This window comes from Zingiber officinale, chromosome 9A, assembly GCF_018446385.1.
Source record: "Zingiber officinale cultivar Zhangliang chromosome 9A, Zo_v1.1, whole genome shotgun sequence".
Lineage (NCBI taxonomy): Eukaryota > Viridiplantae > Streptophyta > Magnoliopsida > Zingiberales > Zingiberaceae > Zingiber > Zingiber officinale.
In genome coordinates, this window is record NC_056002.1 from 110589202 (window position 1) to 110606831 (window position 17630).

General features: G+C 38.5%; 1 protein-coding gene across 12 annotated transcripts in view; it reads left to right on the forward strand.

The window, feature by feature from the left end:
- The window catches only part of LOC122019830 (nuclear transport factor 2B-like), a 33024-nt gene extending 22798 nt beyond the window's left edge, over positions 1-10226 (forward strand). For 5 of the 12 annotated variants that reach the window (XM_042577382.1, XM_042577376.1, XM_042577375.1 and 2 more), the window contains one exon: positions 9891-10226. In XM_042577382.1, coding sequence (XP_042433316.1) covers positions 9891-10011 — 121 coding nt within the window. In that variant the 3' untranslated portion in view covers positions 10012-10226. Of the gene's footprint in view, positions 1-6492; positions 6772-6881; positions 6940-7360; positions 7451-8915; positions 8979-9890 lie in introns of those variants that run through there. The other 7 variants (XM_042577381.1, XM_042577386.1, XM_042577384.1 and 4 more) reach the window with 5 other exon arrangements.
- Positions 10227-17630: the final 7404 nt, after the last annotated feature.

Here is a 17630-nt window from a genome sequence, read left to right on the forward strand (position 1 = left end):
GAATACAAATGAAAAACCTATTCTTGCTTGATCTCTTGTTAATGAAGACGTTTCTGGACCTTTTGGAAAGTACAACAACATTTTTCTTCCAAACTCTCAGTTTGGCAGTGAGTAGTATTGAAGAATCGTGTAAGCGCTACGGAGAAGAAAGCTCGCCACGGCTTTATACTAGAAGCTTCTAGGGCTCCCAATCGATTGGGCTTATTCCCAATCGATTGCCACGTCACATCCACGCAATCGCAGCCATCCATCGCTCGCTACATGTGCAACGGTCATATCCCAATTGATTGGTCAATCGATTGGGGAGACTTGAATCGATCGCCCAATTGATTCAGCCTTTCTCGCATCGCGCGAGAATTCCAGCCCTCAATCGATCGACCGATCGATTGGCTGTGCCCAATCAATCGGTTAATCAATTAGGGAATCAATTCAAGGGTGGTCAATCGATCAGCTTCTGTACTCGATTTAGGTTCCCAATCGATCGGCTGGGCTGTTGTTCATCACAACACTCTCAATCGATTGGCTGATCGATTGGGCTTCAGTTCAATCGATAGGCTGATCGATTGACCACCCTTGACTTCCTTAACTCAAGCTCAAGGGTCCCCAAATTCAACTTTCGATCAACCATGACTTGTTGGAACTCCTCATGCCTAGTATTCGATCACCCTTGACCTGTTGGGACTTCTTCACCAAGTGTCCGATCAATCCTTTGACCCACTTAGATTTTTATCCTCGTGCCAAGTGACTGGTCAAGCTTGACCCACTTGGACTTGCCGTTCCTACCAAGTGTCCGGTCCTCCATGACCCACTTCGACTTACTTCCACCAGATGTCCGACCATCCTTAACCCATCTGGATTTTTTTGTGTGAAGTATCTGGTTAACCTTGACCTACTTGGACTTCCCAACACTAGGTATCTGGTCAACCTTGACCCATCTGGATTTCCACGTGCCTGGCTTCACTCACCAGGACTTTTATCTGCCCGGCTTCACTCATCAGGACTTTTATCTGCCCGGCTTCACTCACCAGAATTTTCAACTACCTGACTTCACTCACCAGGTCTTTCACTTAGCTTCGCTGACTAGGATTTTCACCTGGTTTCACTCACTAGGATTTTCCAACTGCCCGGCTTCACTCATCGGGACATCCAACTGCTTGGCTTCGCTGAACAGGACTTTCACCTAGCTTCACTCACTAGGATTTTTATCTGCCTGACTTTATCACCAGGACTAACATCACCAAGTGTCCGGTCAACACTGACCCACTTGGATTTTCAACTTCTGCTAACCGTCCTATTGGATTTATCTTTGCCTAACCTTTAGTTAGGACTTTCCCAATCAAGTATCATGGAAAAAAAATTTTCTAAGAGAAGACTTCTTATTTTCAAAGATTTACACAAAATTGAAAATTCTTGAAAACTTCAATGTTTCCTTCTAGCTTATATCTAACTTTTCAATGATGATGATTATTAGAAGATAGCCTTCACCAAGGTTTTCTAAAGTATATTTAAAATGATTTTCAAAACCAATTTCAACCAGACTCAATGTACATGACTTGTACATTAGCTTTCCCAATGATTGGAGTATACATAACTATGTGTTTTGATGAAATCAAGACTCAAGTAGATGCATTAAATTAACATCTTGAGTTTTGTTCATCATCCTAACATCTCACTTATATCTAATGTGCACTAAAACACATACAAGTCAACTTATAGTCTTTGTGAGATGTAGATTTTAGTTTTACCCTAAACTAGGGATCATGCATATTTATCTAAGCATTTTAAATTATGATCATCCACCTAGGATGTCACTTGTTAGTAAATGTCATTGTCCTTAATTATAAAGAAATTAAAATAATGCATGATGATTTATGACATACATCAACATAAGTAATTTTTTTTTAAAATAAAACTTGCTAAAACTATATGATGCATGTATGACATGACATAGTATTTTTATATTTTTTATAATATAAAAATGAATGCAACACATGATGTCATGACATATGTTGAGCAATCAATCATGGTAATTTAGCATAAATAAAATATACCTAGATGATCTATCTAAGTATCCTTAAACCTTAGCTAAACTTAGAATCTAATCCTAGATTGCCCGTATTTTTTCAAGAAAATGCCAAACTTAAAAATTTGGACAATTTCTTTTGCTTTTTATAATTTGTGCCAATTTAAATTAAGTGTGATTCCTCAAGGTTTGACACATTTTACTCTTCCAAAGAGTAATCATTTAAGTTAAGACTTAAATTACCTTTAACTCTCTAAGAAAATACCAAAATCCTAACTTGACATTTCTTATGCTTTTCCCAATTGTGCCAATTTAAATTAGGTCCAATTACTCAAATTTTGGCACAATTTACTCTTCCAAAGAGTAAACAATTAATTCTTTTCATTTCAAAGGTTAACAAAAACTTTGAAAATGCCTTCAAGTGTCAACTTTATCAAGGTTGGATTAACCACCCTACCTATTTAGAGTTGACACTCTCTAAACCCATCTAGGGTGCAGAGAATATGCTCTTTGGAACCCAAAACCTATTGGTGCTCCTTGGATGCTCTAGGTACTCACTAGGGATAACTTCCCTAGCTATTTTCTTAATAACCTTTTTAGGCTTCTTAGAAGCCTTGATCACTTCTTCTAGGTCAACTTTAGGAATTGCTTCTCTTGTGACCTTCTTAGTGACTTTCTTAGACTTCTTAGAATTTTTAGTTACATTGGTCTGGGCAAAAATATTTCTAGGGATAACTTCCCTTGTTTCTTTAATTTGACTCCTAGGCCTAGGGTTGGTTCCATAGCTATATGGAACCCTATTATAAAAAGTGACATCCTTCTTAGTCTTAGATTTGTATCCCAAACCTCTATGATCCTTGGATGACCTTTGTGTTCCTATACCTAAGATATACTCATGTTGACTCTGGAAAAATTTTTCATTCTCTTTAGGGTCTTCTCCAATCTATCAAGTCTTGGCCAGACTTGATTTTCCAATCTTAAATCTTTAGATTTTGATTTTTCTTTAAATCCTTGAGCATTCTTTTTCTTAGGCAAGTATCTAACATCCTTAAGATTATTGCCTAAATTATCTATCTTCATAGCCTTAGGTGTGGTAGTTTTAGCATGATATGCTATATATTTGTCTTTGACTCTATCATGCTTCCTATTTTCATGTTAAATAACATTAAAATGATATAAATTAGACTTAGCATGCTTTTTATCATGTGTCAAAGGAATAGGTTCAATAAATGATACCTTGGATTTTACCTTGGAAGCTCCCTCTTGACTGTGCTTCCTCCTTTGACTTTGTTTGGCTTTTTTCCTTTAGGACATTGACTCCTATAATGTCCTCTTTGATTGCATGAGAAACACGCAATGTGCACTTTGCCTTTGCGTACGGAGGGACCGATCTACTTTGGCTTCTCCTTAGCTTTTGGTGCCACTTGCCATTCTTCTTGGCCAACTTAGGACACTTGCTCTTATAGTGTCCATGTTCTCTACACTCAAAGCAAATGATATGACTTATTATTACAAATTGAAATAGTTATACCTTCTTTGCTTGTAGGGGTGACACATGATCCTCCATTTGATTTTTCTTGATTTTTGTAGGTGACATCATCTTCCTCTCTACTTGACCGGAGATGGATGCTTCTTCTTGCTTCGGTGTCAATGCGTGACGCTCCTCCTCAATCCTAGAGGTGGAGGCCTCTTCATCTTCATCCTCTTGCCCATTGAACAAAGAGTATGATCCCTCTTTGCCCTTTTTATTTTGCTCCGTTGAGGATGAAGCTTCTTGGACTTCCTCTTCTTGAGTTGAGTATCTCTCAATTTCGGAGTTCTCTTCTTCTTTATCTTGCTCCAATGAGTCACCCTCTTTGGATCTCTCTTGGTTTGGTGTAGTGGAGGGTTCTTCATGAAGCTTGGCCAATTCGCTCTATACCTCTTTAGCATCTTTAAATTCCAATTTTGCACATAATAGTACTAGACAATAAACTAACTAATAATTTGGTTACCTTGTCATTTACCTCGCACCTTTGAATTTTCTTCTTTCTCTATTTGCACTTCTTGATGATTTTGCCTTTCGAATTCGTTGGAACTTCAAAGCCTTCCATGAGAGCAAACCATTGCTCTATCTCCATCATAGGGAAATTTTCGATTCTTGACTTCTAAGAATCGAAGCTTATCAATGTGAATGGTGGAGGCACCCTTGTGTCGAATCCGAGTCCATTTCAGAATTCCATCTTGAAGTTGAGCCTTGATAAGTCTTTTAACTTGTTGAATTTGGTGCATCAACTTCTCCCTCTAGCTTTTGTCCTATCTGACGATGATTCTGATGAAGAGCACTCTGATATCACTTGTTAGTTTCAATTTGTAGCTAGAGGGGGGGTTGGGGTGAATAGCTCGTTGCGCTTCGTTTGCTTGCTTTGGTGTTGTTGATATGCAACGAAAAGAACTCGAAACAAGACTCACAACGCTAACACGTAGATTTATTTGGTATCCACCTCAAGAAGAGGTGACTAATCCAAGGATCCACACATGACGCACTCTCCACTATGAAAAACACTCCTTCTCAATAACTACCGAAGGTGGAGAAGCCTTGTACAACACCCACACAACGATACAACACACGCAAGAAGAAAATAAAAGAATACAAATTAAAAACCTCTTCTTGCTTGATCTCTTGTTGATGAAGATGCCTCTGGACCCTTTGGAAAGTGCAACAACACTTTTCTTCCAAGTTCTCAGTCCGACGGTTAGTAGTGAAGAATCGTGTAAGCGCTATGAAGAAGAAAGCTCGTCACGACTTTATACTCGACGCTTCTAGGGCTCCCAATCGATTGAGCTTATTCTAAATCGATTGTCACGTCACATCCACGCAATCTCAGCCGTCTATCGCTCGCTACTTGCGCAACGGTTATATCCTAATCGATTGGTCAATCGATTGGGGAGGCTTGAATCGATCACCCGATTGATTCAGCCTTTCTTGCGTCGTGCGAGAATTTCAGCCCCCAATCGATCGACTTGCCCAATCGATTGGCTGATCGATTGGGAAAGCTTCTGCTCGCGATTCAGGCTCCCAATCGATCGGCTGATCGATTGGGCTGCTGTTTATCGCAACACTCTCCCAATCGATCGGCTAATCAATTGAGCTTCGGTCCAATCGATCGGCTGATCGATTGACCACCCTTGACTTGCTTAACTCAAGCTCAAGGGTCCCCAAACCCAACATCTGGTCAATCGTGACTTGTTGGAACTCCTCATGCCTAGCATCCGATCACCGTTAATCTGTTGTGACTTCTTCACCAAATGTCTGGTCAATCCTTTGACCCACTTGGACTTTTATCCTCATGCCAAGTGACTGGTTAACCTTGATCCACTTGGACTTTCCGTCCCGTGCCAAGTGTCCGGTTCCTTTCTCCAGATGTCCGATCATCCTTGATCCATCTAGATTTTCTTGTGCCAAATATTCGGTCAACCTTGACCTACTTGGACTTCCCAACACCAGGTGTCTGGTCAACCTTGACACACCTGGATTTCCACGCGCTTGACTTCACTCACCAGGACTTTTATCTGCCTAGCTTCACTCACCGGGACTTCCAACTGCCTGGCTTTACTCACCAGGTCTTTCACCTACCTTCACTCACTAGGATTTTCACCTGGCTTCACTCACTAAGATTTTCCAACGGCCTGGCTTCACTCACCGAGACTTCTAACAGTCTGACTTCACACACCAGGTCTTTCACCTAGCTTCACTCACTAGGATTTTTATCTGTCTGGCTTCACTCACCAGAACTTCCATCACCAAGTGTTCGGTCAACACTGACCCACTTGGATTTTCAAGTTCTGCTAACCTTCCCGTTGGGTTTGCTTTTGCCTAACCTCTAATTATGACTTTCCCAGTCAAGTATCTGATCAACCTTGACCTACTTGATTTTTTCTTCACATCAAACTGGTCAAACCTTGACTGAGGGGAATTGCACAAACAATCTTCCCAATTGGACGATTGCACCTGCAATCTCTATTTATTGTCAAACATCGAAACCCAAACATCAAGACTTAAGTTTGAGCCAACTCAAGCTTAGTCAACCTGACCCAGGGGATATTGCACCAACACATGTGTGGACAACAAGGTTGTCAAATACCACTTTCTAATTTCCTTGTTTAGATGAATTTGAAGAGTGGGTATTACCAATTTTGTATTAGGCCCGAGGATGAATAGAAAATGACTTTTAAGAGGGAGGGGTTGTATGAGTGACTAATGATGTCTTTTGGTTTGTCTAATGTCTTTAATACTGTTATGCGTGTGATAAATTAGTTATTGCGACCATTTTTTTTGTGGATATTAGTTATGGTGTATTTTGATGATATTCGAATATATAGTGTGACTCCTTAAAAGCATCTTCTGAGGGAGGTTTTAGTGTCTTGCAATTGGAATAATTTTGTCGCAATGAAGAAGTGTTTATGTCCCTAAAAGTGTTGTTTTTGAGATATGTGATTTCAGGAGCGGATTTGGAAGTCAAAGAAGCTAAGGTACAAGCAGTGAAAGAATGACCCACACCGTCGTCCTTAATAGAAGCAAGGAGTTTTCACGATCTGACATCGTTTTACAAGTGTTTCATTACTTATTTCAGCAACATTATGATGCCTATAACATATTGTATCAAGGGTAGCAGGTTTGAGTGGATTAATGATGTAGAGTTAGCTTTTTGATTGATTAAGGAATGACTAACAATTGCGTTAATCTTATGTTCCCTTATTTTTCACAACCTTTTGAGTTGCACACAGATGCTTCTAAATTTGGTATTGGAGTATTATGCCATTGTGTAAGTAGTGAAACATTGAGAAATAATTAATTAAGGGAATTTTTTTAACACAGATCATGATTTGTTGAGACACCTACACCAGCAGAACAAGCTGTCACCCCGCCATTCGAGGTGGGTTGCTTATTTTGAGCAGCTTGCTTACACTGTTAGACATAAAGCAAGGGTTGTTAATCAGATAGACATTTTGAGTCGCAGGAACAACTTATTGGTTACTATATGAGTTGAGGCGTCATGTTTTGACTTTTTTCGTGATTTGCTTGCTACTAATCCGTGTTTTTCTGTGATACTGCATGTTCAAGCCGAGAAGAAAACATATTTTTTTATTGCATGGGTTTATGTTTAAGGGTAATCGTTATGCATTTCAGATTGTCCTCTTCGTATTATTAAAGAATTTGCACTATGAGGGTCATGCTGGTAGGGATAGAATGTTGCAATTGTTTCAAATTTTCTACTTTTGGCCTACATTGCGTCGAGAAGCATGTGCAGAGGTGTAAAATCTATCAAGTCTTTAAGAGAGTAGCCACTAATGCAGGATACACATGTAATCCTTTACATGTCCCTTCTCGATCTTGGGTTGATATCAACATGGATTTTGTGTTTGATTTGCCACGTACGTAGCAAGGTAATGATTCCATCATTGTTGTTGTTGATAGATTTTCTAAGATGGTTCATTTTATTCTTTGCAAGAAGACTACAAATGCAGTTAATATGACACAATTGTTCTTTTGGGATGTCTATCGTCTTCATGGCCTATCGACGTCCATTGTTTGTTGTTCCTTAATTGGATTGAGACACTCGTTTTCTTAGTCATTTTTGATGCAATTTGTGAAAGATGGTTAATACACAATTGAATTTCAGTAGTTCTTATCATTCTTAAATAGATGGGTAGACGGAGGTTGTGAATAGGTCATTTGATAATTTGTTGTGCTGCATTTGTTGTGTTGCTTAATAGGAGACCACATGAAGAGTTGGGATGAGAAGTTCTGTCGGACGAAATTTGTTCATAAACATTCAGTCAATCACAGTACTGGCTTAGCCTCGTGGTCAACCGGATTTGTTGTCATTGCCAAGCAAATTTGCATTCCATGGTAAAACAATTACTTTGTGAATTGCTTATAGGATGTCCATAAAGCAATTCATGAACATCTGCTTATCTCTAATTCCAAGTATAGGTACGCTGCAGATCAAATGTACCGACACTTGGAGTTTGATGTTGGAGATATTGTGTGGCCAGTTTTAACTAAGGAATACACCAAATTATTATTAAAAAAAATTGGTCATGTCTATATTGTTGTGAAGATAAATCCCAATGTCTATCATTTGAAGTTACCTAGTCATATTCGCACTGCCGCTACGTTTAATGTGAAGTATTTGCTTCTTGTCTCTTCTGATGATGATGTGCCAATAATTTGAGGGCTAATTTTCTCTACTCTAGAGAGAATAATGCGGAAGCTTTTAGTGACCATGACTTTTGACAAAAGATAAATCATGGGACTTATAATATCTTAAATCGAAGCTCATTCAGAGATATACAATTGGTTATCAGGTGTAACAACCCTGTTTTAAGCCAAAAAAAACATCGTTTGATCCCTTTTCGGATGTCTTGAAGAATTTTAGATTTTTTTAATCTTTTACCGAGTTAGAGTTTTGAGGGTATTTTTGTCTTTTGTAGATTTAGGGTTTTAAAAGTATTTAAATATCTATTTAGTTGTTTTTTAATTAGTTTTTGGATCAATAAGATTTTTAGCCGTCTTTTCTCCATAACTTTAAGGTTTTGGTTGTCTATTGTATGTAGAATCAGTAGGTCCTCAGAAGATTGTTTTCGACTCGAGTTCAAATAAAGCGGTATCAATAGCTTCCGCTACATTAATATGCCTCCACATAACACACATGAGTTATGTTTTGGGTTCAGTATATACCATTTGCATACACTTTTTGAAATTTCTTGTGTATGATTTGTTAGCTTATTTAGTACTATTGTTAAAGATAATGATCTAAAGTTATGAAAATCATTTTCACATTCTCAATGACTTGACTGTAGTTCTTAAAATTTTCGTTCAATCGTTTATTGCATGTTGTTCAAACAGGGACTTTTAGAACCATGGAGTTTGACACACAGTTACGATCATTCCATCTTACATGCTGTCAAGGTCTAGTTCATATCTGCAATAATTATCTTCCATCTTAGGATACTTTCGTTACTTAGGATTTCTACCTAACCTTCCGTTACTTTGGGAGCAATGTGCCTAATTACAAAATGCTCGTAAGAGATAGCTTGCATGTTATGAATAAATTCACAGATGGTCCACATGAACAATACTCAAAAGGGATCAAAGTTTGTCATGATTCAAATTACCAAATGAAATAATTTGGGAACAACATTTCTTAAGTGGAATGCCTGGTCCACATGATTGGGATGACCATATATTCTGTTTTTTAGATTATAATGATTTATCTGAATTTATTTTGACTAGTTTCAGCCAATTGCTTAATTACAGAGATTCTGTTATTGCAGTTTGTCATGAATGCTTATGACTAATATAAATGCACAGAGCATCAGGTAATTATATAATTAGTAACCAATTTCGTGATTGTTAGCATACGCAATGTGATGACTTTTCTTCAGTTCAATAGATGTGTTTTGACCTGCTGCTCTGTTTTCCTATGTTGCTTTCTGTGTCCATGTCATGTTTTACATTGATCTTTCAATTTGCGTTTGATTTGAGATTTACCCGTGCATAAAATTCTGCAATTTGTTTATATCACTTGATTATAGAAATTTGTTGAAGAGCTGTTCCGCTTTTGTTTGTTAGATCTATGAATTTGGTTGCATTTGCAATATTTTCAATTCCTGAGATGTTAAACACTCCTAGTTGCTTCGATTCTGATGGATTATACATTGAAGAATGTTTTAAAACATCAAACCTAGCTCTTGATTGTTACTTTTAGTTGATTATAGTGGTAATTGTTAGATCCTTTGGTTTTTAAAATTAATCTCTATTTGTATGTTCCATTCTCTAATTAATCAATGACTTGCTAATTAATGGGGCTTATTTTTGTAGACGTTTCAACTGGTTCCGACACCTCAGGGGAGCTTTTGTGTGCTCAATGACATGTTCCGTCTCAACGGCTGGATTACAGCAGGGCCACCTGTTTGATCAATTAGATCTATGTTTGACATAAGGATTGTATCATCAGCATCGTTAGTTTGTTGTGATCAAGTAGACCTATGTTTGACTTAAGGATCGTATCATCAGCATCGTTAGTTTGTTGTGATCAAGTAGACCTATGTTTGACGTAAGGATTGTATCATCAGCATCGTTGGCTTCTTGTGCTTTTCTATCTGAACCTAGTTTATCCTTTAAAAAAAAAAAAATCAAGTTTCCTTATTGATGGCTGATGACGTTAAATTTTAATGATTGCTAGGTGTGTTTTTTCAGATAAATTTCCATGATTATAGGTAGCAAGTTGCAGTGGCATTTGAGGTATTGAGCTATGGCCTTCCGTGACGAGCATTTGTTTTTTGTCCTAAAGTTGAAAGTTGCAAGTAATTTTTAAGAATAAGTTTGCAATAACTTAGTTGCGCTAAGTGTGCAATAGTTTGTCTATTTTATTTGTAATTGTTATGGTAAGTTATAGCAGATTATAAAAGCTTAGCGCTAGAATGAGGCTGCAGGAGTCCAGATTTGGATTTTGGTTCAATTGTGGCTTTCAGGTAGCAATTGCTTGAACTGATTTAGTTCAGTTGAAGTAGGTAAAATGAGAGTGTGAAGGGTTCACCGATTTTAATTGTTGAGATCGATTGGGTAATTTGCTTGTGTAGTTGATGGATTTTAATGTTGGGTGAGAAGAGGAGCCCGTTTCCAAGGTAGATGAGTTGAGGTGGAACCAGGCTGGAGGAAGTAGTTAAAGTGGGATAAAAGATATCCTAGTTAAGAATATTGACCCTTTACTGGTAAAGGGTGCCTTTTTATAATTGATATATATCATAACAAGCATCAATTGTTTTTTTTTTAATTATAAAATGTTGTACATATGTTTTTCTTCCATATTACTTAATTTGTTTTGACACTAAAATTTTAAATGTTTAATTAAAATGTCCTAAAGTTTAAAAAAGAGAATAAATTCATGATTTTCATGGCACAATTAGTAAAGTAGGCCTTATGTTTTGAAGGTAATGAGGAAATACGCATTTTAAGTCGTTGGCAAAATATCTCTTCGGAAAGAGAATTCATTTACTTATGTAACTTTTTTCGAAAATTCATTTACTTATGTAACTTGATGATGAGTGTAGAAGATTCAGATTACCACGGTCCGGTCTCATGCCCAAGCCTGGAACCTTGTTATTAATATTTAAGTAGAGATTGCAAGGTTGGACCCTGATGACAAGTTCATTGGTAGCTTGTTATCGGTGCCAAAATTTTGCTTGTAGAGATTGCCAGGGACATGTCGACACTGAACCCTAATCTCCGCTCTGCAAATAGAATTTTCAAGAATACCAAATTGTGTCACTATATATGCTGATGTTTACACGAGAGTGGAAACGAGTACCTAGAAATGCATAATGGCATTTGCAACCTACCGTTTGGTATGCAATGCTTTACCAGCTTTCATTAGGAAGGACAACCTCATCCCATCTTGCTTTATCTGTGAAAAACGGTCAATGACATTAATTGAGATTATCATTTTTATTATCTATAAAAAACAGTCAATGAAATTAACTAGATTATTATTTTTATTATCTATGAAAAGCGCAGCTGCAGTAGATGTTGGGGTAAGGCTCCCTTCAGGGACAGTCTTATCTCTGTGTATCCAAGATGCGTCACTCCACCCTTTGTGTGGCTCTTGTATTGTCCAATGACTACATTTTCCAATTGCAATGGTCTCATTGAACGGAGAACATTCACCTGTAACATGTGGAAAGGCATGCTTTAGAAATAAAAGAAAGTTCACTCGGCTACTATGGACTGAACTAAATAGGCAACACTAAAGTCTGATTTAGAGAAGAAGCATCTTCTAATCTCATAGCATGCATGATCCATAAGTATTTTCCACATGGTTAAAAAGGTCAATGATCAAATCAGAATGGAATGTGGTGTCAATAAGGGTCCGACTTCTGGCTACACGTGATGTCTGACTCCAAGCTATTCCCGACTCTCGGCTACACTCGATGTTCGACTCCCAGCTACTCTCGACTATATTTGGTGTCTAACTCCCAACTATTCCCAACTCCTGGCTACACTCGATGTCCGACTCCCATCTATTCCCGACTCCTGGCTATGTTTGGTGTACGATTCTCAGCTACTCCTGACTCCCAGTTACCCTCGGTGTCCGACTCCCAACTACTCCTGACTCCCGACTACACTCGGTGTCCGACTCCCAGCAACTCCCGACTCCCTGCTATGCTTGGTGTTCGACTCCCAGCTACTCCCGGCTACATCGATGTCTGACTCCTAGCTACTCTCGACTCTCGACTGTCGACTCTTGACTTACGTTCAGGTTCCTTCAAATTAAATTGAAACGGTCTCAACTTCCACGAACTGGAGCAACGAAGCGTTCCACTATTCCTGGAGGGTAATGAATAATGCACCTGTTATCATGAGAAAAGCGGAAAACACAACTATTAACTCTGACATAAATGAGTCGTAATGGCCATTTATTTCAGGAAACGTGGCCATGACAACGAGAAACAAGGGGGCATAGGAAGAACGTGTTGGAGAGATCAGGGCATATAAAAGGTAGTTGACTCTCACGAGTAAACATATGCAGGGACATACTTTCAAAAACCTAATTTCCAACGATCACTTTCTTGTTGATAAAGAGCTGGATTGAGCGTCGAAGTGGCTTCGCCGGGGACTTCCCTGTCCATCATTCTAACTCTTTTCCTGTGACTCTTCTTCTTCGTAAAACAGAAGTCACACCACCTTCCTAATCAACAATAATAACAGTGCATTACCTGTGAGTCAAAAGTCTTTGTTCTCAGGCAGGATCAAATTAATGCTGTCTGTAGAAAATCTGAGCTAAGAATTGGACTAAGACGAGAAGATGGATGATACTGGACAATCCAGCACGGATGCTAATGAAGGGGCAAATGTTATCACCATGACAACTGAAGAATTCAACAAACTTGTAATAGCTATTATACAAGCGGTGTTACAGGGGCAATCCCGACCTTCAACATTCTCAGGGCTTATTCCCCCAAATGAGCAGTCGTCCCAACACGTAGAGGTGGCACCGACATTGCAGCCTAGGTCGAACCGGCTACGAGAAACCTCCAAAGATACATTCCAGGCCCTGGTTAGCACTTCTGCTATGAGGGAGGAATCTCTTGGGTCTTCGGGGGAAATCCTCCGTCGGAGTCCCCCGAAAGAAAAGGTGTGTCTGTCTAGTAAAGCACTCGATGCTAAAGGGCCCCTTTCTTATTGGGAGTCCTTCAATATGAATTACCAAGGCATTTCCTATAGGGATATTTTTGCAAAAAGCAATAAATATACGCAGTGGAAAAAATCGATCCCTCTATAGATCTATGTGAATATAGTATATAAAGTTTGATAGAATGACTACCTTTGTTGCGTGAATGGTACAATCCCGGCAACAACTTCGATTCATTGGTAGATCTCAGTGCGATCAAAATGTTCGCGCCTCTACGGTATCCACACGAGCAAGTCCCTCAGTTCTTCTCCAAGAACTTTGGAATTGGAGAGCTCTCTCTCTTGACCCATGGAAAAATGGAAAAGAATGGAATGTCACCCCAACCTCTTCATCTTGCTAGAGATGATATATATATTGACAATCCAAAAGGCACCCAAAACCTCTTCACCTTCTTAGCCTCTTTATGGCTATTTAAGGTGACATTAAAAAGGAAGATAAACACTAACTCTTCATCTTCTTCGATGACTATTAGTTCGTATCTTAGTGGGCTCTTGATTAGGTTGGGCCATAATAAGATTCGAAACCAATTTCGGGATTAAGGCTCAAACCCATACAATTTTAGTCAACTAAAATAAATTAATCTCCAAGTCAACATGCTCTTTATGTGTGACCCAATAGAATCTCATAACATTGACAGTGTTTCTAAAACTATTTTAGATACACAAGCAATGAGCGGCATTTAACAATGCATTATTGCTACCAAAGTGATGAGAATGTCGAGATCCGATATAACCTTTCTATGTCTATTATCTTGCATAACTTGATTCTTCTATTCTTGATATATAGATTGATCCATGAGGCATAGACTGTGTCATCCTCTTATCAATCTTTATGTTTCTTGATATCTAAGTAGACACACTCAATCAAATAAGCTCAATATCTCATATTGATTAATTTGAACATGACCATGCATTCTTGTGTCCTACTTAATCAAGGGGCCCACATATATCACTTCCGTCATATAGAAGGGATAGATCTCATCTACATTACTCATATTTCTCCACATAACTTATTGCATACCCGGTGATTGACTTTATAGTCCACCTTGTTATAGGTGATGTTTACCGATACCAAAGTATACAACTCCTTATATAGGGAACCGTAGTCACTTCAGGTTTAAGGATAATTCATACCAATAGTCATTATGAGAATATTTATGATACTCATATAACGATCCATAAAATATTCTCATGGAGGGTCAATTCAGTACATATTCTCTAATATACACCTATGTGTCAACTTAATATCTTATATCCATGACTTGTGAGATTAAGTCATCAATTGACCTACATGGTAGTCTCAACACATTAATATTATCCTTGTATATTAATGTTTAACTAGAAATAATTAAGAGTAGTGTTATATATATATACAACCTCTCACTATCAATTCAATCAATTGATTTTCTATATACTAGAATTTACTACCCTAGGACATTATTATACTTATTCGTCTAGCACAAATATGAAGTAAATATAATAATCATAAACTTTATCTTTTATTAATAAAATATGATATAAAATGTTCTTTGTCAATCATCTTATAATTGACTCTAAGGGATAATACTAGCATTTCCCAGTCCCACAAATTAGAGAATATAATGGTGCAATAGATCTCGAAGACCACCTCTACAAATTCGAAAATGCTGCCTTATTATATCAATACACAGATGGGGTCAAATTGTCGAGTTTTTCTAATGATGCTGTCAGGTTCGGTACAGAGGTGGTTTAATCGCCTTCCAACATCTTCCATACGATCCTTCAAGAACTTTAAGACAGTGTTCATGAGGCAATTTGCTACTAGTTAGAGGTATCAGAAGACTCCTCATGATTTATTTTTCCTCAGGCAAAAGCCCAAGGAGTCCTTAAAAGACTATCTCCAGAGGTTTAATCAAGTGGCCATGGATGCATCCTTAGTTACTCTAGAAGTGTAAGTTAGTGCATTTTCTCAGGGTCTGATCGATGGGTATTTCTTTAGAACCTTGGTGAAAAAACCCCAACCAACTTCGATGGGTTACAAGCTCGGGCTATCAAATACGTTCAAGTAAAGGAAACCTAATCTGTCAAAAGAAGAGAGACACCAACCCAAACCTTAGCGCCTACCCAAGCAGATCGAAAGGCACCTCTTCCTCTCTGTCTAGTAAAGTGGACAGATGGTGATTCCACATGAGCTAGGAAAGGCCCATGGACACTGACTGAAAAATTATGCAGTCATCTTGAGTCAGGGTATCGGTCTCGATCCCATGATCAACTTTGGTCCTAATGATGTGGAGGGAGTAGAAGTTCCTCATGAAGATGCTCTTGTACTTCAGGCCCTTATTGCCAATTATATAGTCAAACTGGTATTTATCGACATTGGGAGCTCTATTAATATTCTTTTCAAAGACGTCTTTGATCAATTGCAGCTAGATGGAGAAGAAATGCATCCTGTAAATACCTCTTTATTTGGGTTTACAGGGCATCAGATACAACTTATGGGGTAGATCGAGCTTTTCCTTTCTCTAGGGAAAGAATTGAGGAGAAGGACTAGATGTACACCCATCTTGGTGGTAAACACTGAATCAACTTATAATGATATATTAGGAAAACCAGCGTTGAATGCGTTTCAAGTTGTGGTATCCACCTTCCATCAAAAAATTAAATTCCCAATGGAGGGCCAAATTGGGGAGGTAAAATGGAGTCGATCGACAACTAGGAAATGCTATGTGGATGTAATATGCGTGGATTCTCGAAAAGCTCGTCACACCCACAACACATTTTTTCAAGTTACCAAGAAGTCACTAGTAACTCGACCTGAGAAGGGTCATCATGAGGTGCAGATTCATCTGACCCAACCCAGTGGGGTCGTCCTGGTGGCCAATGACCTCACGTCATGCCTCAAAGACAAAGTTGATTGCTTGCCTCTCTCATAATCATGACGTCTTCGCCTAGTCATCTAAAGAGGTGGTAGGAGTCTCCCCTTCGGTGATGGTTCATCAGTTGAACACTCTGCTTGGAGCTCGACCTGTGTGGCAAAGGAAGCGAAAATTCTCACCTAAGCAAAGTCAGGTGATTAAGGCAGAAGTCAATAAATTGCTAGAAGCTAAATACATATGGGAGGCTCAATTCCCAACCTAGCTATCCAATATGGTGTTGGTCTCCAAACTAGGAGGCAAATGACGAGTTTGCATTAATTTCCGAGACCTCAACAAAGCTTGCCCAAAGGATTGCTATTCACTTCCTTGTATTGATCAATTGGTGGATGTGACGGCTGGATGTGAGATCATTTGCATGTTGGGCCTACTAAGGGTATCACCAAATCCCCTTAGCTCAGGAAGATCAAACAAAGGTCAGTTTCATCACTCCCAATAGAAATATTTTGCTACACTATTATTCATATTGGTTTGAAGAATATGGGACAACCTATTAGCAACAGATGGACCGAGTTTTCAAGCATCAGATTGGGAAGAACGTGGAGGTATATGTTGATGATATCCTAATCAAATCTACATGCACCAATACCCTCATTCAAATATTGAAGAGACTTGTGCCACCCTTAGGTAATATGATCTTAAACTAAATCCTCACAAGTGTCTATTTAGAGTCAAGAGTGGAAAATTTCTAGGATATATTGTTATTGAACGAGGAATTGAGGCTAATCCGAAGAAAGTTCAGGTCTTACAGCGCAAGCTACGCCCTGGTAATCTTAAAGAAGCGTAGTGGCTGGTGGGCCGTATCATGGCATTATCTCAATTCATATCACATGCAGATGGCCGGAGTCTACCTTTCTTTAAAGTGTTAAGAAAAGAAGCTAAGTTCAAATATGATGATAAATGTGATCAAGCCTTCATAAAGTTAAAAGAATATTTGTCCCAACTACCCCTACATTCCAAGTGGGTACCAAGAGAAATGTTGTGGGTGTATTTGCCGGCCTCCGAAGAAGTAGTTGCAGTGGTTTTGTAAGACAAAAGGACATGGTACAATATTCCATTTACTTTTTTGGTCATCTATTAAAGGAAACAAAAAAAAAAGTATACCAATTTGGAGAAGTTGGCATGGGGGCTTACCTTAGGTTCTTGAAGGCTAAGATCCTCCTTTTTAGCCCATCTGATTACTATCCTCACTAATAGTAATTTGGGGCAAGTACTCACCAACCCGGAAGCCTCAAGATGATTAATCAAATGGACCACTGAGTTGAGTAAATATGATATCCAATACCAGCCGAGAACCGTTATTAAGGTTTAAGCCTTAGCTGATTTTCTCACGGAAGTACCAGGACAAATGTCTAAAGGCGTTTGGAAAGTTTATGTGGATGGCTCCTCTAATCGACATGGTAGCAGAGTGAGGGTACTACTGATATCTCCTTGAGAAGAAGCATGGTCTTTCTATCTT